The sequence below is a fragment of the Carassius auratus genome, chromosome 24 (assembly GCF_003368295.1).
Source record: "Carassius auratus strain Wakin chromosome 24, ASM336829v1, whole genome shotgun sequence".
Classification (NCBI taxonomy): Eukaryota; Metazoa; Chordata; class Actinopteri; order Cypriniformes; family Cyprinidae; genus Carassius; species Carassius auratus.
Window position 1 is genome coordinate 19,590,043 of NC_039266.1, and position 27,741 is coordinate 19,617,783.

The 27,741-nt window shown below is 36.0% G+C and overlaps 2 protein-coding genes across 4 annotated transcripts in view; both read left to right on the forward strand.

The window, feature by feature from the left end:
• The first annotated feature begins 6,044 nt into the window (after positions 1–6,044).
• Positions 6,045–11,138, forward strand: LOC113042544 (tRNA (cytosine(38)-C(5))-methyltransferase-like). 3 transcript variants are annotated; one of them, XM_026201474.1, is made up of 10 exons: positions 6,045–6,224; positions 6,510–6,619; positions 7,350–7,426; positions 7,851–7,922; positions 8,230–8,295; positions 9,056–9,125; positions 9,207–9,290; positions 9,364–9,671; positions 10,304–10,491; positions 10,923–11,138. In XM_026201474.1, exons 1-10 carry the CDS (start codon positions 6,152–6,154, stop codon positions 11,024–11,026), a joined length of 1,152 nt encoding a protein of 383 aa, XP_026057259.1. In that variant the 5' UTR covers positions 6,045–6,151; the 3' UTR covers positions 11,027–11,138. The 3 variants fall into 3 exon arrangements, with proteins under 3 accessions (XP_026057259.1, XP_026057260.1, XP_026057261.1); XM_026201475.1 differs by lacking the exon at positions 6,045–6,224 and adding an exon at positions 6,266–6,373; XM_026201476.1 differs by lacking the exons at positions 6,045–6,224; positions 6,510–6,619; positions 7,350–7,426 and having other exon boundaries at positions 8,017–8,295.
• A 329-nt stretch (positions 11,139–11,467) lies between these two features.
• Positions 11,468–27,741, forward strand: part of LOC113042545 (cubilin-like) — a 41,283-nt gene continuing 25,009 nt past the window's right edge. Inside the window, exons 1-27 of the mRNA XM_026201477.1 lie at positions 11,468–11,758; positions 11,913–12,042; positions 12,854–12,982; positions 13,082–13,183; positions 13,264–13,367; positions 13,456–13,582; positions 14,040–14,208; positions 14,378–14,509; positions 15,566–15,661; positions 16,767–16,891; positions 16,981–17,167; positions 17,249–17,367; positions 18,053–18,287; positions 18,496–18,677; positions 18,757–18,919; positions 19,636–19,826; positions 19,930–20,086; positions 21,248–21,426; positions 21,513–21,678; positions 22,092–22,317; positions 22,414–22,544; positions 22,743–22,929; positions 23,007–23,167; positions 23,310–23,491; positions 23,574–23,730; positions 25,285–25,472; positions 27,127–27,286. Of these exons, the coding sequence (XP_026057262.1) occupies positions 11,640–11,758; positions 11,913–12,042; positions 12,854–12,982; positions 13,082–13,183; positions 13,264–13,367; positions 13,456–13,582; positions 14,040–14,208; positions 14,378–14,509; positions 15,566–15,661; positions 16,767–16,891; positions 16,981–17,167; positions 17,249–17,367; positions 18,053–18,287; positions 18,496–18,677; positions 18,757–18,919; positions 19,636–19,826; positions 19,930–20,086; positions 21,248–21,426; positions 21,513–21,678; positions 22,092–22,317; positions 22,414–22,544; positions 22,743–22,929; positions 23,007–23,167; positions 23,310–23,491; positions 23,574–23,730; positions 25,285–25,472; positions 27,127–27,286 (4,204 nt within the window). The 5' untranslated portion in view covers positions 11,468–11,639. The remainder of the gene's footprint in view (positions 11,759–11,912; positions 12,043–12,853; positions 12,983–13,081; positions 13,184–13,263; positions 13,368–13,455; positions 13,583–14,039; positions 14,209–14,377; positions 14,510–15,565; positions 15,662–16,766; positions 16,892–16,980; positions 17,168–17,248; positions 17,368–18,052; positions 18,288–18,495; positions 18,678–18,756; positions 18,920–19,635; positions 19,827–19,929; positions 20,087–21,247; positions 21,427–21,512; positions 21,679–22,091; positions 22,318–22,413; positions 22,545–22,742; positions 22,930–23,006; positions 23,168–23,309; positions 23,492–23,573; positions 23,731–25,284; positions 25,473–27,126; positions 27,287–27,741) is intronic.

Below are 27,741 nucleotides of genomic sequence, written 5' to 3' on the forward strand. Positions count from 1 at the left end.
TTCTGGGTTATTCTTGCTGGGTTATTCTCATAATTTCACTTTTGCTTAACAAAGCAATCATGGATTAATAAATAATGAAGAATACAGGTTATTTAGACTGTTAAAAAATATTTTTAATGCCATCTGACATTCAAAAATTTGTACCAATGACAAACAACATGGAATTTTCCCTTTTTTTGTTTCCAGCAAATGCAAAATAAATAAATAAAAATCACAGAAATACAGTTGCAATAAATAAGAAAATTATTTCTGAATGACCTGTGTCTAGCTGTTTAACTATTACATTTTGAGATTTTTAGCTATTTAAATACACAGTGAAATGACATTGACAATTAACATTCTTTAAATTTAAATGTAAAATCATTTAAAGATGTCCTTAAATTTATATCAAGTATATAAAGACTACTACGTAGGTAGATGTGCACTACTTAGGGTAGTTCAACATATAGTTCACTCAAAAATGAAAATTCTGTCATGTTATGTTATGTCGTTACAAACCCGTAAGCCCTTCGTTCATCTTCAGAACACAAGTTAAGATATTTTCGTTGATATTCGAGAGCTTTCAGACCAGGGTGAATAATTAGTGACAATTTTCATTTTTGGGTGAACTATTGTCAAACACTTAAGCTCTGAAGCAAAGATCTACACCTGAGAGCAGTGTAGTCTGCTATAGAGCCTGTCTATGGAAGGGACAATTTTCAAAAGGAATTGCTAATCATATTTTCTATTGCGTTTTCCACATGTGACAAATTGTGACAATCCAAACACAATTGCAAATCTTGAACAAAAACACTGTTTCAAAAACATTGAACAAAAATTACGGTTTCAGTTTTCATGAATGCACAGTGACTGCCAAATTTCAAATGGAAAAACAAAGTCAGTTTGTAGCTGTATTTTCCATGTATTATGAGTAATAAGCCTGTCATATTGATCAAATACTGCATCATAGCAGCTTTACAGTATTAAATAGGAAAATAGTGTGTAATAATGCAAAGGGACAAAAGTAAACACTCAGTTTTCAGTTAAAGTCAATTCGTCATTGATTCAGTGATGTATCGTCCCTCTGTGCAATCAAGTGAATGATATCGCTTGATATTAATTGTCCCCAACTAAAGAAAAACAAGGAACCGAAACTCCATCGGTGACAGAATGGAGAAAAAAACCTTGGGAGAAACCAGGCTCAGTTGGGGGGCCAGTTCTCCTCTGACCGGACGAAACCAGTAGTTCAATTCCAGGCAGCAGCAAAGTCAGATTGTGCAGAAGAATCATCTGTTTCCTGTGGTCTTGTCCTGGTGGTCCTCTGAGACAAGGTCTTTACAGGGGATCTGTATCTGGGCTCTAGTTGTCCTGGTCTCCGCTGTCTTTCAGGGATGTAGAGGTGCTTTCTAGGTGCTGATCCACCATCTGGTCTGGATACGTACTGGATACGGGTGGCTACGGTGACCTTGGAATAAGAGAGAAACAGACTAATGTTAGCATAGATGCAACATAAGAACAAGTACATGAGGTTTTATGAATTACCATGTCTGTTTTTTCACTGTGTCGCACATGTTACCTGCCAAAACTCAAATGGAATCTTTAGCATCTGAATTTCCAATGCCTCACATTGAAAACTGTCAATTTTTGTCAGAGGTGGGACCATACTATGGAGAGTGTTTGTATTGGGAGGTGACGTCACTCAAAGACAACTGTGCAAAATGCTTTGAACAATGGAGGTTAAGGCACTACTAAAGGCAGCTGCCGCTCCGAGAGATGTGTGATAAAGAACAGAAAGTGCAACCCGGATCAACCTATATTCTTGGCACCTCACACAATAAATAATTCTGTCATTTTTTACCCCAAATGCAGCTACTATCCCCTGCTAACCGTTAGAGCCACATGGTACTATTGGTCAATATTCACCATTAACCAAATGCTTTTCACCTGAGGTATAAAATATAGGGTAAGATGCAGCTAGGTAAATAAGAGTAGAACTGCAATGTTGTTTGCTGACGTGCATCAGAGTGCAAACAGTGAGAGATTTGGGGTAAAAACTACAGAATATATCCCAATACAAACACGCCCCATAGTATAGTCCCACCCTTGACACAAATTGACAGCTTTCTGTGTAAGGCATCTGAAATACAAATGCTTTTCAATTGAGTTTGGACTATTTCACAATGTATATGTCCACATGTGGAAAAATACAATTAAATATACAATTTGCAATTCCTTTTGAAAATAGTGCAGCATATCCTTACCTGTCCATTGATTATGATCAATGCCTGAGAGATCTGCTGACATTTTTAAATCGCCATGACAATTGGATGGGGTTTTGTGGACTCTGCTCAGTTAAGGAATTCCATGTTTGTTCCAACCTTTAAAATAAAGTTTAAAAAGAGAAAAAATACAAATTGTTTTAATAACAGTGATTCAGTTCAATTAACTGTGTGAAGTTAACCATGAAATTGACCCATCATGATTATGAGTTAAATTCACCTATGAGTTGGTCTACAGAAGCAGAATTTGCTCTAGTGATTGGCTGAAAGGTGTGCTTTCAAACTGTCTAATCAATGGGATGTTCCAGTCATTATAAATCACAGTTTTATGCTGGCTATATCAAACACACACAGTCACTGGCACAGATAAGGGAGATCACACTGCATGCGCACACAGACATTTCTATGACAAGTCACGTAGGTAAAACAGTCCATATATAAAAACTTATAGATGTACCAAAGTGATGAGGACAAGTCAAAAACACGATCTGGAAAATTAATATATGATGTTTACGCTCATAAATTAGGTACATTCTGGTGCAGCTTTAACTATAGCACGAAATAAAAATATATGTGCGTTTAAGTTACGTGAGGGTTAACGTTAGTTGATTATCACAGACAAACAATTATGTAAAATGTATAATAAACACGAACTTACCGTTAGACGCCTCAATAAGACTGCACTCGACGAGTTTTTCTCTCACAAATGTATCCATGCGCTTTACTGACAGGAAAAAAAACACATTTTGAATTATAATTTGTATGTAAAAAGACTTTCTAAACCACAAAAGCATCAAATCACTTCACTAACGCGGCCAGCGTCACTCGCTGTGCGTGCGCGTACTTTGAAATGCCCTGAGACGTCGATTCTTTTCCGGGAATCACTTTGTTCGAGAATTACTGAACCGGTTTACTTGAACTGGGTCGTCGGTTCTTTTAGACCTGCGGTCCGACTATATTGTACGTAATTTGTATGATTTAAATGTCGATATGGACAACTGCAGGCGTTTACATTAGAGCAGAAAGTCGTATTCACTTTTTGAACTCATTTGACTCACTTAAATATCAAATTCGCTTTTCAGTATCAGAAACTACTTTTTCCTCTATTTTCACAGGTATTCGCATATTTCAGCCATCAGTCACTGTCTGAAACTTAATAAAACTTTATCAATCTGTCGTCTCAGATACCTTAACACGATTATGCGAGTCGCGTAACGTAGGTTGGCCGTTTGAGGTAAACAGTTCATCATTTAACGTAAATAATGTTGGCCTTTAGACGTTTAACAGTATTGTTGCTGCAAAAAAAGTTATAATTCTGCCAATTTAAAATAATTATTATTGAAAACATTAAATAAACTTACCTTAAAACAGTAGAAAGCCGTGGCTTTGCCCCGTTGTTCTTCCAAAGTGACAGTTGGGGAGCGATTTAAACATCTTCAAGGCGCGTTAAATAACCCAGCGCTGGCCTGAAACAACCCAGCGACGCAACCCAGCAGGTTTAACCCAACACCTGGTAAATTGAAACTACCCAAAAGTGTTTAAAAAGAAATTAAATAACCCAACAAAATGACCCAACAGACTCAACCCAGCATTTTGGGTTAAAAAATAACCCAGCCGTTTTTAGAGTGATAATGAATCTGATCTGGTCACTGTGGGTGTGTGTAGGTGTGCCATCCAAAATTGAAGTCATCTGAGTGTAGATAACATCAATTCGCTCCTGATCTTCAATTAACAATATTGATGGAACACTTGGAAAAAGTGTCAAGCCACTTTGAATATATATATATATATTTTTTTTTGTCCATTGATGATGGACTGTGCTTAGTTAAGTTTGAGTCAGACAGAACATCTGACTCAATCAAGTACTTTTGCCTCTCGAAATAAATTGACCCATCTTTTGAATTGATATCGCTAATTGATATTTAATTGATTAATCTTTTATAAATAATAAATGTTGCATCATTACACAATACAATCAACAACAATAACTTTTGTTGTTTACAGATTATTTAAAATACCTCATACATATCGCTTCAAGAAGGTCTGCTGCTATCATACATATATATATGGTCTGCTGTTCTTATATATGACTGGGCTCATATACTAATATACAGCCTCCGCCCACCGGACGCATGAGGAACAACAGGGGCGTAAAACTGCTTGGGGCATATATCTACCGGCTCAGTAGCTCTTCTGATTGGCTGAAATTCTGTGATCTCTAAACAGCCCGCCCGGCCCACTACCTCTACAGATGCACAAATCACTTTTGAACCAAATATCTAGGTGCAAAAGGGAGAGCGTGAAACTTGTCACCTGAAAGCGAAAGACGGTGTTTGAGATGCATCGCAGCAGATTCAAGCAGCTGTAGTTATGTACTTTGTGTTTGTGTTAGAAAAATATACAAGACATTTCTGAGAAAACATTCTACAAGTGTGCAACTCTCATTTGATGAATTCACGTACTGATTTGCGGATGTTCAACATTTCTCCACGACTGCACATTTCTTGATGCGGGTGTGTAAATGCGTTTTGCACCACATTCACTGCAGCAATTGTTTCAAAAATGTGAGCGTACGAGTTTCTAAATGTGTGATTTGTAGAATAGGATTTGTGCACCTGCAATGAAGAATTTGAGAAGGTGTAACTGTTGTGTTGTGTTTGTGGGAGAGAAAAAAAGTCTACAGGTTTGCAACTCTTAAAACATTTCTCTCTGTGACTTCAAATTTACTGATACACATGTGTGGCTTTTCTCTACAACTACAAATCGCACTGCCACAGGTGTTCAGTTGTTTTGAATCAAAAATAACTTCATAGACGTGCTCTCTCCATGAGACGCGGAAATTTCAGCGAAGGATAAATGGATTTGCAGCTCTAAAAATCGCTTGCAGTAGCTCTGCTACTAAATTTATTTCAAAATTGCAATCCATATACAACTATGATCAGCTGATCCTTCATCTTGGCTGAGCTCTCAACCTTGTTACGGGAAAGGATGAAGCTGATTGGTTGGTTCTTGTCACATGACCCGCGGTGCGCTTGCGGCATTCTGAAAAGTTGAGATGTTTTTACATTTTGCTGTATCTAAAACGTATCGAACCGAACCAAACCGTGACATCAGTGTATCGTATCGAACCGAACCGTGAATTTTGTGAACCGTTACACCCCTAATATATATATATATATATATATATATATATATATGCCTGCAGTGTGAGACCAATAAAGGACACCCAGGAAAACACAGACCAGACACCGTGACACTTATATTTAAACTAATGTTATTAATTGCATTATAAGTTAACAAATAATAACACACACACACACACACACATACACATACACACACACACACACACACACACACACATATATATATATATATATATATATATATATATATATATATATATGTGTGTGTGTGTGTGTGTGTGTGTGTGTGTGTTATTATTTGTTATATATATTATATGTATGTGTGTGTGTACAATTAAAAATAATATACAAATTGTATTAACAATATTTTAATATTTTTAGTTAGGTAAAATCTACTGACAAGATAACATGCAAACAAACATATTTTTTGAAGGTAATATCATCTACTGTTACTATTTTAAATGTAAATTACATTTTAATGGTTATAATAATAATAAGACTTATTATTATTATTATTATTATTATTATTATTATTATTATTATTATTACTGTTATTGTATTTTATTTTATTTATTATTTTAGGAAGAATACGATTCGTATTATACGAATAAAATAAGAGAATGAAAACTAAAGCGGAACGTTTCGTCAATGCACTTGTGTCTAGACGGTCATTTTCGAGAGCGCACACATGTGGCATGCTTGAGACGCTGCTGTCAAAATATCATAAACATTATTCAGCAGTAAAAGATGGAGAACATGGAGCCACTCCGTGTTCTGGAGTTATACAGCGGAATAGGAGGCATGCATTATGCTTTAAAGGGTTCGTCATTTGGTCTAAGTTTGTAGCGATTATTGATAACACGACTGACACAGGATCTGCTGCAGAGGCTGTGTCTAGAAATGATTGACACGCTGGAGGTGTTTGAGTCTCTATTGTATGATCTCCACAGGTGTCACTGTTCCCTTACGGTACCCTTGCAATGCGTTGTCTTCATAATTAAAATATGACATTGACAGACTGAAGAACAGTTCATTGGTTTCTTTAGAGTTGTGTTGTGAAGACTAGCTCATTTCTCAATAGTTGAAATGTGTGGGTTTCTTCCAGAGAGCTCAGTTCCTGCTGAAGTTGTTGCTGCTGTGGATGTCAACACAACAGCCAATGAAATCTACAGACACAACTTCCCCAAAACCCCACTCCTGCCCAAAACCATCGAGGTCAGTGCTTGCCCTCCTGAATCTCAGTTGGTTATGGAAACGATGAAGCACATTTTGTTTGAACGCATTCACAAAACACTTATGAGTTATGAGTTATGACAGATTATTGACCTTTCTTGCAACTCAGAACAGCTCGTGTAAGCAAAATCTGTCTTATTTAACTGATTTATTGCATTCATAACAGCATGTCTCTTTTATAACATCCTTAAAATGATTATTGGTTAATTCTTCCAGCACATAGTCTCATGACTGCGTTTTTTAAAAGCAATAGGAGGTAAAAGAGTAACCGAGTGGTTTTTGTGGTGGTTAAAGGTTCTGTGCTTCGTCAGCATGGTAATGATGTACCTGCCACTGGCCTCAATTCGTAAGAATATAAAACTATGCTTGAAACAATTCATAGAGGTTTAAAGAGTGATAATGAAGATGGATTTGATATTTAAATGAGATTACTGTGCAGTAAACTTGTCTTTGTAAATCTATTTTTGAATGTTTTCAGATCAAAACCTATAGAAGATTAAATTACATTTTTTTTTCTTTTTTTTCATTTTTTTGCTTTATAACATTGTGTATTTCGATATGTGAACTGTTCTAACTGTGATTTTAAGAGTAGGTTGTTTTTTTTTTTTTTTTTTTTTTTTTTTTTTGAAGAGCAATCATTTCATTAATGATTTATTTCTTTGTTTTTTAAGTATAGCTGTTTAATAATAGTTATTTTGGCTTTGTGTATCAGGGAATGACCTTACAGGATTTTGACAAACTAAACTTTGACGTGATTTTGATGAGCCCCCCATGTCAGCCATTCACCAGGTGATCAGCATCTTTTTCTTGTTCATTTTTCATTTCGTTTATTTATTTTTTCTTTTGTTTCCCAGCATGTTTCAAATTTATGACTTTCTTTTTTTGTATAATTTTTTATATAAAGTAATTTATACTTTTATTTAGCAGTGATGCATTATATTGATCAAAAGTAACTATAAACACATTTCCAATGTTCTGAAAGCATTATATTTCAAGTCAGGATATTAGTATGATTTCTGAAGGATCATGTGACGCTGAAGAGTGCTTTGAATCACAGGAATAAATTACATTTTAAAATATATTCAAATAGAAAACAGTTCAATTATATTAATATTTCACAATATTAATATTTTAACTGACACCAAATAAATGTATTATTGACTTATCTCAATGCTAATTTGTTTATCTTAAACTAATGTGTCTTTCTCAACAGGATTGGTTTGCAGGGAGATGTCGCTGACCCCAGAACAAAGAGCTTCCTCTATATCCTGGAGCTTCTGCCAAGGTCAGACTGATCAGCCTGTGCTCTTTTTAAGTCACCTAAACATTTTTTCTCTGATATTGATTTCCAAATTTGAGTTTGCTCTCTTTCTTAATAGCACTTCCTATGAACAAGCCAAATGTCGTAGCAGTTTCCATTCTACAGTACTTTTGCATCTCTGACATTATTCATTAATGTCTGATGAAAGGACAAAGAAGTTTCCTTTCTCTCACTCTCCGTTTGCCCTTTCTCAAGTCCGTTGTTTTATTCTTGAGCTCTGCCAAAGTTGTTTTTTTTCCCAGAAGGTGATTGTGTGTCTTGGTCTCGGCAGGCTCAGCAAGCGGCCGTGCTTCATTCTGCTGGAGAATGTCAAGGGCTTTGAGACCTCTGCTGCAAGGTAACCAGCGCAGACACAGGAGCCTTGAAATCCCCATAGTTACATGGCTGTGAGCCAACGGGGTCACTGGTTTCCCCTCTGCGTTTCGGTCACCATTGATTGTGCTAATAAGAATCTTACAGTTGTCTCTGCACATTAAGCTGGAATGAATGGAAGGATTTAAATTTAAAAAAAAGTTAAAACTTTACCTTAAAATTAGTCTTACACTCTTAAAAATAAAGGTTCTAAAAGTTGGTTTTTGGCATAGAAGAACTATTTCTGAGAACTTTCAGTGAATAGTTCTTAAAATAATATTTTAAAAACAGATTAATCAACTAAAGAACCTTTTTTCCACTACAAAGAACTTTAAAGGGATATGAAAATTCTATCATTTACTCACCCTCAAATTGTTCCAAGCCTGTATACATTTCTGTTGAACATAAAGAAGGTATTTCGAAGAATGTTGGAAACTAAACATTTGACGGTAGCCATTGAGTTTCATAGTATGTAACAAAAATCTGTGGAAGTCAATGGCTACCGTCAGCTGTTTGGTTATGTACTTTCTTCAGAATATCTTTTGTATTTTTCAGAAGAATGGAACTCATACAGGTCTGGAACAAGTGGTATTTGATGACAGAATCTTCACTTATTGGGTGAACTATCCCTTTAAAGCTTCTATGGATGTTATAGGTTCTTCATGAAACCATCAGAGCCAGTATAAGCCAATTTTTAGTTAGTATTAAAAAGCATAACTGAGCTGTTTTGGTCTTTTAATTCACAGGGATGCTCTGCTCAAGACATTGAGAGAGAGTGACTACAGCTTTCAGGAGTTTCTGATCTCACCAACATCTGTAAGCATGTCTCTTCATCTCTAAAAAATCTCAGAAACTGTGTCCCAGTCTTGTTTTCGTGATGTTTTTTTATTGCCACAGCTTGGGATACCAAACTCTAGGCTCAGATACTTCCTCATTGCAAAGAGACCACCAGGATCCTTCTCATTCCAGACTTCAGCAGAGGTACTTTTCTGTTTAGATTTATTCTAACTAATGCAGGTGCAGTTTAATACTGAAGCTTTTCTTTTACTGGCAGATAATGGAGGGCTTGCCCATGTCTGAATCTCCAGACAGTCTCACTGTTCCTCACAATAATCCTACATCATCTGAGTGTGAGAGAGAAAAAAGTGGGACCATCATATTTAAGATGGAGACAGAACAAGAGTTGGAAAGGAAGAGGATGCAGGACAGTCAGGAAACAGTCCGGAGGCTGCAGGACTTTCTGCAGGAGGATGAACAAGACATGGATCAGTATCTGCTGCCCCCTAAAACCCTGCTCAGATACGCTTTACTGATGGATGTAGTTCAGCCCAGCTTCAGGAGATCAGTCTGCTTCACTAAAGGGTGTGTGCCTTACAATATTAGTTTGTATTATGATAAAATACTTACATTATTTTATGTATACATTTATTTATATATTCTATAAGTAATGAAAAAAACATATACATTTTTTTTATATTTCATTTAATAATTATATATATATATATATATATATATATATATATATATATATATATATATATATATATATATATATAATTTTTTTCTAACATAGGGTGTGGTGCCTTACCATATTAGTACTGTATATAATACTTAATTTATTTTATTTATAAGATTAAGTTATATTTTATAAATATATATATATGTATATGTATGCATGTATGTGTGTGTATATATATATATATATATATATATATATATATATATATATATATATATATATATATATATATATATATATATATATATATATATATTATTATTATTATTATTATATAACATTTAAATACATCTAAAAAATTTATTATTATCATTATAACTTTTATATTAATATAAATGCAGTTATATTGAGGGTTAATTTAAAATTTATTTACTATACACTAAATAAGAGTGTATTATTTAACGTTTTACCAAATTTAAAATGATTCCCCTGCTAATGTCCCTGTTGGTTATAACTGTTGATTGTTTTTATGTAGGTATGGTCACTATGTGGAGGGCACGGGCTCTGTCCTGCAGTCCTGTGTGGATGTGGAGCTAGAGAGTGCGTTTAAGAACCTGGAGCAGCTTTCTGAAGCAGACAAACTAAAGCAGCTTCTTCAGTTAAAGCTGAGATACTTCACACCAAGAGAGATCGCCAACCTCATGGGCTTTCCTGCAGACTTCAGTAAGACTTTAACCTCATTCACCCCTCACAGCACACAATAAAATCACATGGATCTTCTCAAACTTAACATTAATATAAACAGATAGGCATAGACGTCCTTTTATAATGTAATATTTCAGCAACATAAGCTTTAAAGTCCACATTGTCATTCCACTGGAGTGTGAAAAGGTTAATACATAACTTCCCATTATTCCCTCTTGGCTTCCATGCAGATAATAATCTGTTACAGGATTCGATTTGACAGCTGCAAATGATTTGACAGAATCAAAACTGTTGGTTTTCTTGACAGGTTTTTATTTTTTAGAGCATTTAGTGAAATATATTACATTTTTGCAGTTGTCTATGAAATGTCATTCACTGGCTATGATGTTGTTTGTGCATAACCCATTTTTTCTTTTGTGTTTCAATCTTTTTTTTTTTTTTTTTTTCAGCGTTTCCAAAGCACATTTCCGTTAAGCAGCAGTACCGTGTGCTGGGAAACAGCTTGAACGTCCATGTGGTTTCACATCTTATACGTCTCATGATCTCAAAATAGACATTACATGGACTGAAAGACAACATTCATGTACAGGGAAAATTTATGCATATATAATATCTTTATTCAATGTTTTTTTTTTTTAAGGCCATGTCTATTGTTGGATTCTTTTATCTTTTTTTCTGTAAATTTGTATATTAATAAATAAAATGTTATTTTTACTGAACATTTGTTTTCTATTATTGTCTCAAAATGTGTGAAATTACACATTTTCCTTCATTTTAATTCACAAAAACAAAAGATCAGTGGAAGTATAGATTAAAATGTGTTTTAAAAAGCTGATTATATTATCTTTACTGGGTAATTTACTGTGAAGCAGTATATTCAGAGAATGAGCCCTTAGCAGCAGTTTCAGTCTTAACTTTGGTTACTGATCTCCAAAAACATGTGATGGCCACTGATACTTGACCAATAAAGTCAAATCACTGGTATGCAGCTGAGTTAAATGCACTCTAGACAGTTACGTGCTCTTTATGAGTGATTTTAGGAAATGCAGTTAGGTTAAGACTCCTTGAGGCCAAAGTGCATCTCCGGCTGCTTGGGTTTTAGGCAGGTTTAGGTGTGAAGGTACAGTACAGTGTCTGATGAGCGTCCTGGGACGAGTTCTCTCAGCATGGCTCGGACACTGAGCTTCTCCTGGATCTTAGTCTTTCTGCTCTTCCTCTCTGGACTGCAGTGTGACCATGGTGGTAAATCTAACAACAGGCAAAAAAGGGACATCAGCACTGACCAGTATGTATTTGAAATCATTTATTGCCATGTTTGAGACCACCTGAAATTTGAGTGGATCGAATGCGGATGATGTTATTGAACAGTATAGATTGTTTTTAAACGGTAAAGGTTCTTAATTCTACTGCAAGTTAGAAATGAAATGTGTGATTTGCAGGCCTCGTATGATATCAGAAAATGGTCACCTCACGTTTTCTGCTGGCTACAACAAAGACATTCGCTTCACAACCTCAGGGACAGGGAGTGTGAAGGTGGGGGCCGAGGATCTCATCCAGCAGATAAATCAGGTGAGTTCATGATGAGTTTGACTCAAGCATCAGATTTCAGAGTAAAAATATGGCTCCTATCAGACAAGCTTATAATTGCAGTGACTTGAGGCTTATGTTGTGTCAAGAATGTGATGCTATAGAGATGTCAGGAAATTAGAATCTGATAAAAAAAAAAAAAACATTTGTTTTGTTGATTTGTCTTCACTTAATTTTATTGAGTTCTTTGGTTGTGTTTTGTTTTCTTTTTTGTTCAATTGTTTTTTGTTTATTTTTACATTGTTTCATTGTCTTTTTGTGTGAATGTTTAGGTTTGATTTGATGTTTTTGTTTTGTTTTTTTATTTTTGTGTGCATTTTGTTTCATTTCAGAGCATAATTGTTTAATTTGGATTTATTTCATTTGTATCTCATTTTCTTTATTCTAGTCAGCTCAGAGCAAGCATTTTGTCTGTTATTGAAACACTTTGCTATTTTTCTAAATTGTTATTTATTTATTTTATTTACTTTTTTGTTTTATTGTCTTTTTGTGTGCATTTTAAGTTTGATTTGATGTTTTTTTTTTTTTCATTTTGACCTGTATTAATTTTTTTGTTTAATTTATTTTTGTGTGCATTTTGTTTAATTTTATTCCATAATTGTATTTATATTTGTTTGCATATTGTTTAATTTAATTTAATTTAATTACTTAATTGCATTTTTTTCCATTTCCATTAAATTTTATTTATTCTAGTCAGCACAGATCAAGCATTTTGTTTGTTTTATTGAAGCACTTTGCATCTAGGTAAAGTTTGAATAAAAATGTAATCAAGTTTTAATCAACTCTGTTCCAGATCAAAATTAACAAAGGTGACATTGATACCATAAAAAACAGTGGCCCTTCTCCAGATATTACAAACCAGCTCAATCAGCTCAACACCAGAGTGACGACCCTTGAGACAAAAGTTCAGACGATAGAACAGGTATCGCTGTAATCATCGAGTATTGATCATACGATTAAAGGCCTTCCATTTCATCCGTTAAGATTGAATCTCAGTTTTATGGCTTTCTGTATTTCATAGACAGTACAGCGGAAGACTTGCAGCAGCAATCCATGTCAGAATGCAGGAACCTGCTTGAATTTATTAGACGCATTTCATTGCCTCTGTCCTGACAACTGGCAGGTCAGTCATTCAGACATCCATCTGTCCTTCTGTCTGTTCATATGTCATTCTGATTGCTACACGGTTCAATCTCTTTACAGGGTCCCACATGTGCAGTGGATGTGAATGAGTGTCAGGTGTTAGCAGGAACTCCGCTGGGCTGTCAGAACGGGGCCACGTGTGTGAACACACCCGGATCTTACACGTAATCCTCTGTTATTTCTCTTGAGTGTGGTTTTTAGTGTTTATGTAAGATTTTTGTGATGATATGTTCCTTTTCTTTTGTTTATCAGCTGTACCTGTACTCCAGAATGGAACGGTCCACACTGTACATCTCGCTACGATGACTGTGCAGGCGGAAGTCAGGATCTGTGTGTTCACGGCTTGTGCATCGATTCAGACAGAGTCAATCCCAATGAGGTGATTGAAAATGATGTCTATTTATTCTCTGTTTTTTGTTTTTTTTTGGATAGTGAAAAACTGTAGTTCATCCCAAAATGAATATTCTGTTATTATGCACTGTACACTCATGTCATACCCGTTTAGATTTTTTTTTTCATAGAACAAAAAAAAGTAACACATTTTTTGAGGATTTTCCTCAAAGTACATTTAAGCTTGAAAATAAATGATTATGATTTATAATAAATTATATATATATATATATATATATATATATATATATATATATAACAATTTTTTTTTACAATCAATCAAGAAACATTTCTTATTATCAGTGTATAAAACAAATGTGCTGCTTAATATTATTGTGGAAAGAGCAGCGTGAACATTCTGCTTAACGTCTCCTTTTATGTTCTACGTAACAAATAAAGCCATACAGTTTTGGAACAACATGCATCTCTTTAATGTCTCTTTTCAGCCCAAATATAAGTGTATCTGTGATGCTGGCTGGATGTCTCCACCCGGAGAGTCAGCGTGCACGGCTGATGTTGATGAGTGCAGCCTCCAAAACAAACCCTGCTCCACAAACCCCCCTGTTCAGTGCTTCAACACTCTGGGTTCGTTCTTCTGCGGCGCCTGCCCCGCAGGTAAGACCAGTCACATATGATTATTGCCAAGATATTTATATATCAATCATTCAACTTATCCTAGTTTCTGTAAAAGTTTATTTGGTGCATTTACAATAAAGGCAGATTCGACAAACAGGTTCTTAATAAGAACATTATATCAGGAAGTAAATTCTTTTGGTTCCTCCAGGATGGCAGGGTAATGGTTACAGCTGCCAGGATGTCGATGAATGTGCCACAAACAATGGAGGCTGCTCTACTTCTCCCATGGTGCCTTGTCTCAACACCATGGGCTCCTTCCACTGTGGCCAGTGTCCTCCAGGTGCGGCTCACATCCTGATTCTCATGCGATTTAAAATAAGACCTGTCTTCTGAACAGGAATAGTTCATCCAAAAATTAGAATCTGTGCAGTGCTGTACAAAATTTTGTAGGGTTGGTAAATGTAAAAATGTTTTTAAAGACTCTTATATTCACCAGGGTTGCCAAAAACTGTAATAATTGTTTTATATTGTAATATGTCTTAAAATGTAATTTATTCCTGTGATGCAAAGAAATTTATCATATGATCCTTCAGAGATCATTCTAATATTTTGATTTGCTGATCAAGCTACATTTATTATTATCAATACTGAAAATAGCTGGGCTGTTCCATATAATAGAAAGTAAAAAAAAAAAAAAACAGCATATATTCGAACAATAAATAAATGTAACTATCACTTTTTTTTATCAATTTAATGCATCCTAAAAATGCATCATAATTTTTTTCACAAGTATTTAGTCTGTCCTTTTCTATGAATGATCCCTGGGCCTGTCAATCTCTAAAAAGCACCATAAAATTAGTCCAGACATACAATAGCATTAAGTGAGAAACATTCTGAAATTTCACTTGTTTTTGGTGAACTATGCATCTGATATCTTACTATTCAGAATCAGAATCATTTCTAGTTCACAACTTCCCTCTAGAGATTGCTGTGAAATTGAAACGTGTATATTTTTAGTACATCTCACATGTTTGCCGTTCCTCTGTCCTGTTTATTTTTTTTTTTTAGCACAGCCTGACCTGTAAAATCCTGCTGAATCATGGTTTTTGCTCACAGTAATATGTTTCAAACGAGAGACAGATGCTTGTGTGATCTGAATTTCATTATATTCCCTGTGGGAGAGATGGAGATAGAAAGCTAGGAGAGGTGGAGGGATCCATTAGCTGGCTGGGTTCATTGAGGACAGTGCTGTCTGCAAGTCCTGCTAATATATACAGCTTTACAAGTCTCAATTGACTGCCAGATTGCAGAGAAAGACCAGATACACTGAAATGATCAGGCTAAAATAACCATCACGTATAAGATGGGACTGCTGACCCCATATGTGTGTCCTCAGGCTACGAGGGAGATGGAAAGACTTGCACTCAAGCTGACATCTGCTCCACCAACAATGGAGGATGTTATCCACTGGCTACCTGTACTTCTACTCCAGGTACACACACACACACATGCACACACACGCACGCACGCACACTTTTACTGTAGTTATTCTTTACAGCAGCGCATGACCAGTAGCATTCATGTTATAACAGGATCAATAAAAAGGGTTTTAAACTTTTAATTGTTGTGATGTAACCTCCTGATATAAAAGATATAGTTGCTATATGTGTCCATTTGTACAGGTTTGTTTGTTTTAGTCATAGTGTTTGACTTCTGATGGAAATATTCTTATAATTTGATCAATATTTGGTGAGATTCATTCATTTCAGTGAATTGTATTGTGACTAAGAGAATATAATTCTAGATAATAATATCTTTGTTGACCAAAAATGGCAAAATCAAACCAATTTTTTTACATTTTGAATAAGTAAAGACTCTATAATATAAAATACAAAACTAGCACATGAAAATAAAAACAAACTATTTTTCCCCCCTGAAAAAGTAAAAAATAATGTGGATCTTAATGGTTATTCATGTTATATTGCGTTTATGTTGTGTATCTTTGATTATATTCTTCATAATTCTTTCTAGTTTTTTTTAAACATTATTGTGTTGCTAATACTATACTGTTTATATACAGTTTATATATTTTGTCATATTCATTAATTCCAGTCAGTTTCACTCAGACTTAAATGCTTATTTAATTTGCTTGTTTAATAAATACAATTTTGATTGTGAACAATTAATCTTTTTTTATCTATCTATGCTTTAATATATATGTATATATATATATATATACACACACACACACACACACACACACACACACACACACACACACACATATATATGTACGTAGCAAAATAAACATGTAAAAACTATAATTTTTCCTGAACACTTTTTTAATTAAATGCTATTAGTTATTCATATGTGTAATACTATGTTGTGTATCTTTGACTTTAGTCTTAAAATCATATTCTCTCTAGATTTATCTTAAAAGACATTGTTAATATTCACTAATATGCACTAAATTATTGCCAGGATGTGTGTTTTTTTGTCTCATCTTTGGTATCATTGGCAAATCTACATATTGCTAAAAAAATTAACCAAGTAGAAGAATCATCTCTGAATTACATTATGGACGGTTCTCCTTCCAGGAAGCATTATCCCATCATGCACCTGTCCTCCTGGTTATGTGGGTAATGGCTATGGCCCCACGGGCTGTACTCAGATCAGTGACATCTGTGGAACTAGTAATCCTTGTGTAAATGGTCAGTGTGAGGTAAGTGTTGATTTCGTATAACTTCCCCTCTCTGTTCTGTTTCCATGAAACCACAGCAGTCAGCATGTTTTTTTGTTTTTTTCTCTTAGAATACAGCATCTGGCTACATCTGTCGCTGTGACCCGGGCTGGGCAGGGCAGAACTGCGATCAGAACGTGAACGAGTGCTCTAGCAATCCCTGCCAGAATGGAGGCACCTGCACCGACGGCATCAACGGCTACACCTGCACCTGCACTTCACAGTGGACGGGCCCGCAGTGCCAAACTCCACAGCAAGGTGTGTGTCATTGGAGAAGTGATGCATGTGATAGTGTGTGTCTATCTATACAGTAACACCATGAACTTTTCTGTGCATCAGAGTGTGGAGGAGTTTTGGAAAGTCCAGCTGGCACATTCAGCTACCCTACGAATCCTGGAACGGGCGATTACGATCACCAGGTCAGCTGCGCGTGGGTCATCAGAACCGACCCCAGCAAGGTTAGTAAAGATACATCAGTGACCTTTTTAAAAGGCCAGTCCATGGTGATATAATGTTCTTTGAGTATCTAAACACATTTTTCCACTCCTTTAATAATTTTTTTACCCAAACATCATCAGAATAGGTAATATTAAGCCTTTTGAGGTGATTAAAAAATAATTAGATAAACCAAATCTAATTGGTTTTTTCCCATTCAATTTTTTTAAAGTACAGAATTTTAACGTAAAATACAAAACTAGAACATGAAAAAAACAATGTAAACAAGACATGAATATAGCAAAAGCAACATATAAAAACTTTTTATTTTATTTGTTTTATTATTGATATATGTGTAATGTTAGGTTGGCTGCCTTTGATTGTATGATTTTAAATAATCATATTCTTTCACGATTTTCCATCAAAAACGTGTGGTTATTTTTTTCTTTGTAGATCAACATTTAAATGATACAGTTTGACATTTCAATGATAAATGTATAGAATTTTAATAACCTTAATTCTTATTTTATGCAAAAATTGTACATGATGTTATGTTTTTACTGATATTTTTCAACTCACCGTCATCAGATTATGTTATATTAGGCTTTATTAGATTTGATTTCTTTCTAGATTTCCCAGATGTTATTTATAGAATCAAACTTTGGGTTTTGTTCTTTCTCGTGGTCAGTAATCTGTTGTTTTTCCCAGATTCTGCGGATTACCTTCCCTTTCTTTGACATCGAGAACAGCGCCACCTGCAACTTCGATTTCCTGCAGGTCCACGATGGCGAGAGCGCCTCGGCTTACATGATCGGGAAATACTGCGGCACTGCCGCCCCAGCCGAACTCTTCAGCTCCCACAATTCTCTGTACTTCTGGTTCCGCTCTGACCATTCAATCAGTGGGCGTGGCTTCACAGTGGCCTGGCAATCTCAGGCACCAGGTAAACCAAGAATGCCCTTTAATTAAGGTCACATTAGTCAAATGTCTCAGGCCAAAAAGATCCAATAGTTTATTGTGCGAAATCTGCATTGGGAAGTCTTTCACCCTCACCTGAAAATTTCTAATTCTTATTAGATTTTGCATGCAAAAATGTGTCAAACAGCAACAAATGTGTGTGATATAAGGAACTATCTTATTTCAATAACCAGTGTGTGGTGGGGAGTTGACCAACACATACGGCGACATCAAGTCACCCGGGTACCCAGGGAACTATCCACCTAACCGGGACTGCTATTGGACGGTGAACGTGAATCCTGGTCTGCTCATCACATTCGCTTTTGGCACCCTCAGTCTGGAGCACCACGATAACTGTAACTTTGACTACCTGGAGGTAAAGCTTGTCACATCTCGGATTCATTTTAAAGGGATTTTCTGTGCTTATGTGTTAAGATGCTTGATTTATTTTGTAGATTAGAGACGGACTGCTCCCAGAAGACTCGGTTCTGGGAAAATACTGCAGTACAGCATCGCCAGCACCTCTACAGACGACGGGACCATCAGCTTGGATCCACTTTCACTCTGATTTCAGCATCAGCGATCGGGGTTTTCACATTACATACACTACTTCACCATGTAAGTAGAGCCCATGCTGTCAAAACACACAGAAAGAGGGGGTTATGGGACATTTTAGGGGTTATAATAGACCCATACATTACTGTTCGAAAGTTTGGAATGGATTTTATAATTTTATTTTACATTAATTGGCAAATTTATGTTTCTGAAATGAAGTTTTTTGCTGCATTTATTTGATCAAAAATGCAGTAAAAACCGTTATATCATGCAGTATTATTATACTTAAAAAAAAAAAAAAAAATTAAAAATTACAGTTTATTCTTGAGGCGGTGAAGTTACTACTTAGTCTTCAGTGTCACATGATCCTTCAGAAATCATACTAATATGCTGATTTGCTGCTCAAGGCTTTTTATTATTGTTATTAAAGAATTTTCTATTAAAGAACAACATTAGTTTGAACTAGAAATCTTTTAGAAATACTTTACTGTCACTTTTGTGAACAGCTTCCTAAACACAGTTGAATGTTCCGGCACTATTGTCTTGTTTGCAGTCATAATGCATTAGCAGTAATTCCAGAAACTAAATTATGGATCATTTTACCAGATCCATCAGTGGAATACTGTCCTTTCAAATGCTCATAAAACAGTTTATTGGAGTTATTAAAAGGGTTGTAAACTCAGAGAGGAACATGATGCTTGGATCAACACTTGATCCAGTTGACTTGCAATATTGAGATGAAATGCTTGAGTGTAATTCAATTTATTCTGTGCCATCAGCTGACCCGGGCTGTGGAGGCGTCTTTACAGACACAGAAGGCATCATCATCTCTCCGAACTGGCCTAATAACTATGCTCACAACAGGCAGTGTATTTATATAATCAGAATGCCACGTAGTGAAAAAGCGGCTCTTAACTTCACCCACATGGACCTGGAGACTCATAGTGGCTGTCTCTTTGATTTTGTTGAGGTATGATTTGTGTAAATAATGTTGATGAGAGGAAAAGTAAATAGCATTTTTGATCTTTAAACATCGCCATTTCAGTGGCATTACCAAGTCAAATCTCTTTTAGGTTCGAGACGGGACGGGTGAAACCGACCCACTCATTGGGAAGTACTGTGGCACCACCCTGCCAGCACCAATCTTGTCCACCGCTAATGGACTCTGGATTCGTTTTAAGTCTGACAGCTCTGTGTCCCGTGCTGGCTTCAGGGCCATGTACGAACTTGGTGAGACACTGAAACCTTCTTTTTATGTAAAATCAGGAAAAAGTAGGGGGAAGTCGTGGCCTAATGGTTAGAGGGTTGGACTCCCAATCGAAGGGTTGTGGGCTCTAGTCTCGGGCTGGACGGAATTGTGGGTGGGGGAGTGCATGAACAGCTCTCTCTCCACCTTCAATACCACGACTTAGGTGCCCTTGAGCAAGGCATCGAACCCCCAACTGCTCCCCGGGCGCCGCAGCATAAATGGCTGCCCACTGCTCCGGGTGTGTGCTCACAGTGTGTGTGTGTGTGTTCACTGCTCTGTGTGTGTGCATTTCGGATGGGTTAAATGCAGAGCACAAATTCTGAGTATGGGTCACCATACTTGGCTGAATGTCACTTCACTCACTCACTTCACAAAAACAAGGCCAGAAACATACTTTGCACATTACAAGCATTTGGTCTTATTTTGATGTGGTCTCTTTGCATTAACAAGGAAGTAGCGACAGATCTTCCATATTGGGGTGTTACAGTATGTTTTTAGTAATTTTGTGTTGTTGTTATTTTTGTGCATCAAGTAAAACTAAAAATAAGGTTTTCTATATTTATTTTATTTCAGTTAACATTTATTTTATTTCCAATAAAAAAAAATATCTTTAATTTTTCAGTTTTAGTTATAATCCTATTAACTATAATAACCCTTATGTGTGCATGCACTGTACTATGAATTTTGTAATGCAGCGATGTGCAGAGGATGTCTTGGGCCTAACTGCATTGTCTTAAACACATGAGATTGTTGCTAATATTAATTATATTGCATAATTATATATATTTTTTCTGAATATGTATGATTTTATTTGGTAGAACAATGTATGCTGCAAAGAAAACCAACCATTCACAAAAAAAACATGTTTTGGCAGGGCATTGTGGGAAAAAGCAAGGTCTAGAGATGCAGTTTTTAAAACTTTTGACTTGCTGTGGTTTTAGAACAGTGGAAACAACATGAGACATGAGTGCAATGATACATTTACATTATGTTTACATAAAAGCAAAACAATGACAATGCAGCACTGTGGAAAACAAAACCACATTCTGCGTGAACGGCCCCTAACATTTTGCCTTACTTTCTGTGTCCTGTCGTAAGATTAAACACAATATTGGAATTTAACTGTTCTAACTGTTCTCTAGCTTGTGGAGGAACCCTCTCTGGAAGCGGTCAGATTCGCACTCCCATGCACCCTGACCCCTATCCCCACAACAAAGTGTGCGAGTGGGTCATTAACCAGCCTGAAGGCTATGTGGTCACTCTCAACTTCCTCACCTTTGACGTTGAGGGAAGCAGCACATGCGTCTTCGATTATGTTGAGGTACAACATTAGCATCATGCTAATCCTATTCAGACAGCATACAGATTACACTTTACATTTCTTCTGAAACGGCACTCTTTACTCAGGTGAGAGATGGTCCCAGCATAGACTCCCCTCTGATTGGTCGATACTGTGGAATTAACATGCCTCCCATGCTGGAGTCCACCCAGAAGTCCATGTTCATCCGCTTCAAAACAGATTCATCTGTCTCCAACCATGGTTTCACTGCTGAGTTTGCATCTGCAGAGCAAGGTGGACTTTTGTTTTGTTGTTTTCGAATGTACAGAAGCTTGTTCAAATATATTTGATATACTGCCTAGTGAGCTGCCTACCAAACAGACAAAACAGGCAAATTCTTTATATATATATATATACACATAATATATATATATATATATATATATATATATATTATGTGTATATAAATACACACATACAGTATTTTCTTTTAAATATTTACATGTAATAAATTACAAATATATTTAATATATAAACAACATATTTTCCTCAAATATATACATTTATGTGTGTATACAGTATTTATATAGACATAATAAATATACACAGTATACACACAAATACTATGCAAACAACAACTGCAGCACATACTCCGTCTCCATTGATTCAAGCATTTTCAAAGGATTTCAACACGTTTGTTTTTGCAGGTTGTGGAGAGACTCTTACAGAACCAACAGGTTCATTCACCAGCCCAGGACATCCCACTGACTACCCTCATGGAGCCAATTGTACCTGGTATATCGCCGTTCAACCTGGCAACCTCATCCGTCTGTCGTTCACAACCTTCAACCTGGAGTACCACACCAACTGCGGATACGACTATGTGGATGTCTACGATAATGGCACAGCCCTGACTGGCACTCTTATGGGCAGGTAAACCAAGACATTTGACCATTTTGGCCACAGTCATCCCTTAATTGAAGATTTGGAAATGGATATAGTGGAAAATGTTGGTTATTTTGTGCTCAGGTTCTGTGGGCGCGCCGTTCCTCCATCTCTAACCAGCACTGATAGTCTGATGACCGTCCTGCTGGTCTCTGACTCCAGTCTGTCTGCGGAAGGCTTTTCTGCTGAATATGTCTCCATCAATGCGAGCACAGGTATAATTTTATTGCAGTAATTGGATATGCAAATCCAGTTTGAAAAGCCATGAAAGTACAGGCCTCATAGTGAAGCTTGAGTTTTAAAATACTTTTTCAGGTCTAGTCAAGTGAGCGTTATTGTCATTCCATTGTATGTAGAGATAGATATACAAAGGAACAAAATGTTGTGTCATATCTCCTGTTTTGTCTATGCAGATTGCAGTAAGGTGTTTAGGACACCCACCGGGGAGTTCAGCTCACCCAACTATCCTGACAATTACCCCAGCAATCGGGAGTGTGTGTATAAAATCATAGTGGAAGTCAACATGCAGATCATGCTGAATGTCACAGATTTTTTTCTGGAGGGGTTCAGTTCCTGTGGTTTTGACTATTTAGAGATCAGGTGAGGAACTTTTCCAGCATCTTGGGTCAGTGATTTAGTCACGTTTTGGTTTCAAACACTTTTCCCTTCTTCTACAGAGATGGAGGCTACGAAACATCCCCCCTGATTGGTAAATATTGCGGAACAAGTGGTCCACCAATCATAGTGTCACATAGCAACAGACTGTGGCTGAAGTTCAGATCTGACCACTCACTCACCTACAGGGGATTCAGAGCCCACTGGGATGGCACACAGACAGGTATGCATGGAGTATTGAATCAGATGAATACATTTTGAACAATGTTTATGGGACGTCCCTTGCAAACCAGCAAATACATACTTTAAATATAAATATATACTATATTACACCATCTCAGACTTACCATGTGTCTCTTTTATAGGTTGCGGTGGGACATTGACAACAAGTGTGGGAGGTTTCACCTCTCCCAACTACCCCCTGCCATATCACGCCAACGCCGAATGCTACTGGCACATCAAAACCAGTGCAGGAAGCAAAGTCGAGCTCAGCTTTGGAGACTTTCATCTGGAGAACAGCATCAACTGCTACTACGACTACTTGGCGGTCAGAGAGCATCGAATTTTAGTTTTCGCTATTGAAAGGTACTGAGTTGGAATCTTTCCCTGATGTGTATATGTTTTACCAGGTGTATGATGGTGACAGCACCAGTTCTCCTGAGGTGGCCAAACTGTGTGGAAATCAGATTCCTCCACCCATCAGCTCCTCCCGAGAGAACATGTACGTGAAACTACGTACAGACAGCATCATCCACACAGGCGGATTTCTGGCTAACTACCAAACCAGTGAGTGAGCAAACCAGAAAACCATGAAAAAGATGGATACATTTAGTGCGTTCAAAAGATGAATTGTGATTAATCCCCTCCCCCCAAAAAAGAGTTGTTCTTTACATTAAATATGTGTGTGTACTGTTCATATATATATATATATATATATATATATATATATGTGTGTGTTATGTTTGTATTTAATATAATATAAATTATATGAATATATATATGTATACATGTAAATATATGCAAATATTTTCAAAATATATACTCTATGTATTTGTATTTATATATACATAATACATATACACACAGTACACACACACACACACACACACACATATATATATATATATATATAATGTAAAGAAAAACTTTTATTTTAGATGTGATTAATCGTGATTAATCCTTTGACAATACTACTATATATATATATATATATATATATATATATATATATATATATATATATATATATATATATATATATATATATATACTTTTACATTTGTTTTCACTTTTCATCAGATGGAAATACTACAGAATTTTTTGTACATTCCTACTATGGAATATATTCATACACTGCAATTTTTTTTAAATCAATGTACATTTACTTGAGAAGCAAAATGGCTTTTTTTAATTCAAATTTTATTTTATACTTAAAAACAAGATACATTTCTAACGAGGAAGAAAAAATAATGAAGAAAAAACTTTTAGTTTTTCATCGTCAGAATCTTTTTCAAGTAAAAACTCACTTAAATTTGATACTTTTTTTTTCAAGATTTTAAATAAATAAAGGAATAGTTCACCCAAAAAATTTCGTTCCAAAGCTGTATACATTTAATTTTTATGTTAAACACACACAAAAAAAAAAGTTTTGAAGAACCAAACAGTTATTGGTCCCCATTGACTTCCACAGTAGGGAAAGAAATACTATGGAAGTCAATGCTGATTAACAGCATTCTTTAAAATATTTTCTTTTGTGTTCAACATAAGAAAGAAACTTACGACAACATTTATATTTTTGGGTGAACTATCCCTTTAATGATCTTAAAGTCAATTTTATATCTTCAATATTCAATATTCAATGATATTTCAATGGTTCTTAAAAAAAAAAAAAAAAGAATACCATAGTATTACCATGGTGTATTCCCAAAAACATGGGAATAACATGGTACTTTTTTAAAGTGAATAATAAACGTTACTGTTGTTTTAAATCGTATGTATTTGTATTTGTATTTGGCAGTTGAGTTCACCCAGAGGTCACAGACTTGTTTTGGCTCTCTGCTTTTTAGTCTTGTTTTAAATTATGTTTGTGGAGGTGAAATGTCACAGTTTATTGCTCAGTGCAGCACTATTGCTCTTCTTTTGTGCATTCTCTCAGTCTTTTGCCTTTTCTTTGGCTGTCAGTGATCACATGCCAGTGTGTTTCCCAGACTCTAAACTTTACTGCAGGGTCAAATCCAGCTTAAGCCGTTATGACAAGATGCCGCCAGTTTGAATGTATTCCTGCCTTAAAACTGGTGTAAATATTCCCTAAAAGTTCTTACATGACATTTTCTCCTGTAGTTTGCCAGGGTGTGCTGATCGCCAACCGGAGCCGGGGAAAGATAGAGAGCTTGAACTTCCCCAATGACTACCCATCTCGTGCCAACTGCAGCTGGACCATCCAGGCCTCCATGGGCAACACCATCAACTACACTTTTATAACCTTTGAGGTGGAGGACCACGTTGGATGTGCCTATGACTATGTGAAGGTCAGCGCATGTTTTGTCAAGCCTCATCTTAAAACATTCCCAATTTTGCTGCTGAAAGTCAACATGAAATGAAAATGGACCCTACTGTATCTTCTTACTTAATAGACTTTCTGGTCACATTTTGCATGTCTCTGAAGTGTCTTTCCTTTAATGGTTGAGATCACAAAGGTCACACTGGATGTTAATATTACCTAAAAGCCAATTAGCCATTTAGGCATCCTTTTAGGCTACTTACTGCCTGAAATCTTGAAAAGGTTAGAGAAATAACAATAGATGTGAATAAGAAAAAGGATGCATTGAGATGCTCTTGATGGTGAACTTGACCTTTAACTTTCAGTTCGGTATGGAACACCCACTATTCATGAGCCAATCAGTTCCTGATGGATGGACTCAAGCCCTGCCCCGTTTCTCATTGAATATGTTGTTTTGCTCTGAAATATGTCACGTTTAGAAGTTGAAATGGGATGTGAATGCTGTTTTTTTTTGACTCGAGGACCATCTACATGTCTTTTTAAGCTTGTATTATCTTATTTCTCCGTGAAGGGCTCAAGTAGTCTAATTCATGCTGGACAGTTTGTCATTCAGTTACACTGCAGTGATTTACTGGCAGAGTCTTCGAAATGTACAATGGGTACTTTGAGTTCCTCTCCATTCACTCATCACCATGGCGATCCAAACAGTGATGACATCATTGGGGCCTCTTGTAGAGATGTCGAGTTTTTGCCTTTTCCCTCAGGCACTCTTGAGAAAGGCTATGCTCTGTTTTCATAAACCTCATGCCATAGATAGGCATTCATCAGCTGGGTAAATACATAGAGAGTTGTGTTGGATATTTTGGACTCCGATGACCTTTTCCTTAAGGAATGTCAGATTTTGTGCACAAGCCAACAATATTACAGCACACTTTTGTTCCTAAGGCAGTAGAACAGATGGTCTGAATTACTGATGTGATGTCATTTGTTGTATTTCCTGTGAAAAGTCACTGATTCTTGAGACATAAAGCAGGAGAAACAATGTTTCACACTTTAATCTGACTTAAGTTTTCACCTTTTGTTTTATTTTCTTGCTATTTCTTGCTCAGCAATATGTAAAGGTTTTGATATGGTTCGATAGCTGTGTACATTTTCTCAACAAAATGTATTATTTTAAAAAAAAATTATTAATTTACAATTTTTGCGTCACAACCAATGTCAGAAATATAGTATAATTGTCTGGATTTTTTTCTTCAGAATTGGAAGATGAACTCAAAATTGTGAGAAAAAAGTCAGATTTGCAGGATATAGACTTGTAGTTCGCCATAATGAGAAATAAAGTCGCAATTCTGAGAAATAAAGTCAGAATTGCGAGATATTAAAAAAAAATTATTAAAAAAAAAAAAAAAACTCTTGAATTGTGAGATACAGTAAAAAGTCACGATTACCTTTTTATTTATTCCATGTTGAAAGCAGGTTTCCATAATATAGTGTTTACTGGTTTGTATTTCAGTTTTAGTTATTTAGCGGTTCATGTTAAACTAAACTAAAATGTTCCCTTGGCAATTAGGGAAAATAAAGTCATGGCAGATCTATTTTAGTAAATAACATGACAGAACTATGTTTTACTGGAACGACCAGAAAGTATTGTAGAAATAATCTCACTTTCTGTTCCCGTTTAGCTCTATGATGGTCCAAACGATCAGGCTACTCTGATTGGTACGTTCTGTGGGAACACGCCTCCTCCTGCCGGCACCACCACCGGTACCAGCCTCCACATTGTGTTCCGCTCCGACATGTCCATCTCATACAGAGGCTTTCAGATGGACTGGTACCAGAATGGTAAGATCCAATGCACGGCTGATCATATGCTTTCCATAAATAAAGCACAAAAATAGTGCTTAAACTGCTTGGGACTTCATGGAAAGATGGGTATTCATGGAAAGTACCACATTCATGGTGTGAAACGTGAAACGTGTATGACAGTGGAAAAGACAGATCAACTACTCAGAACAGAAGGAAATGCATATAAAGAGTCATTGCTGGGCAGCCAGAAGTCAGTGACCTGTTGTCTCTTGAGTGATGATGTCACTAAATCTCTAAGACAAATAGAAGTCCTAATGGGCAACGCAGTGACATCACTTAGAAAAGCTTCATTTTGATTGGCCAGGAGGGAAAGAGCTGATTACCAGTGAAGAATGAATCTAGCAAAGAATGAAAGGACAGATTAAATGTAAGAACTGCTGTTGCTGTAGAATTTGGGGATTGTAGTGGATTTTCTGCACATGTATTAGCTT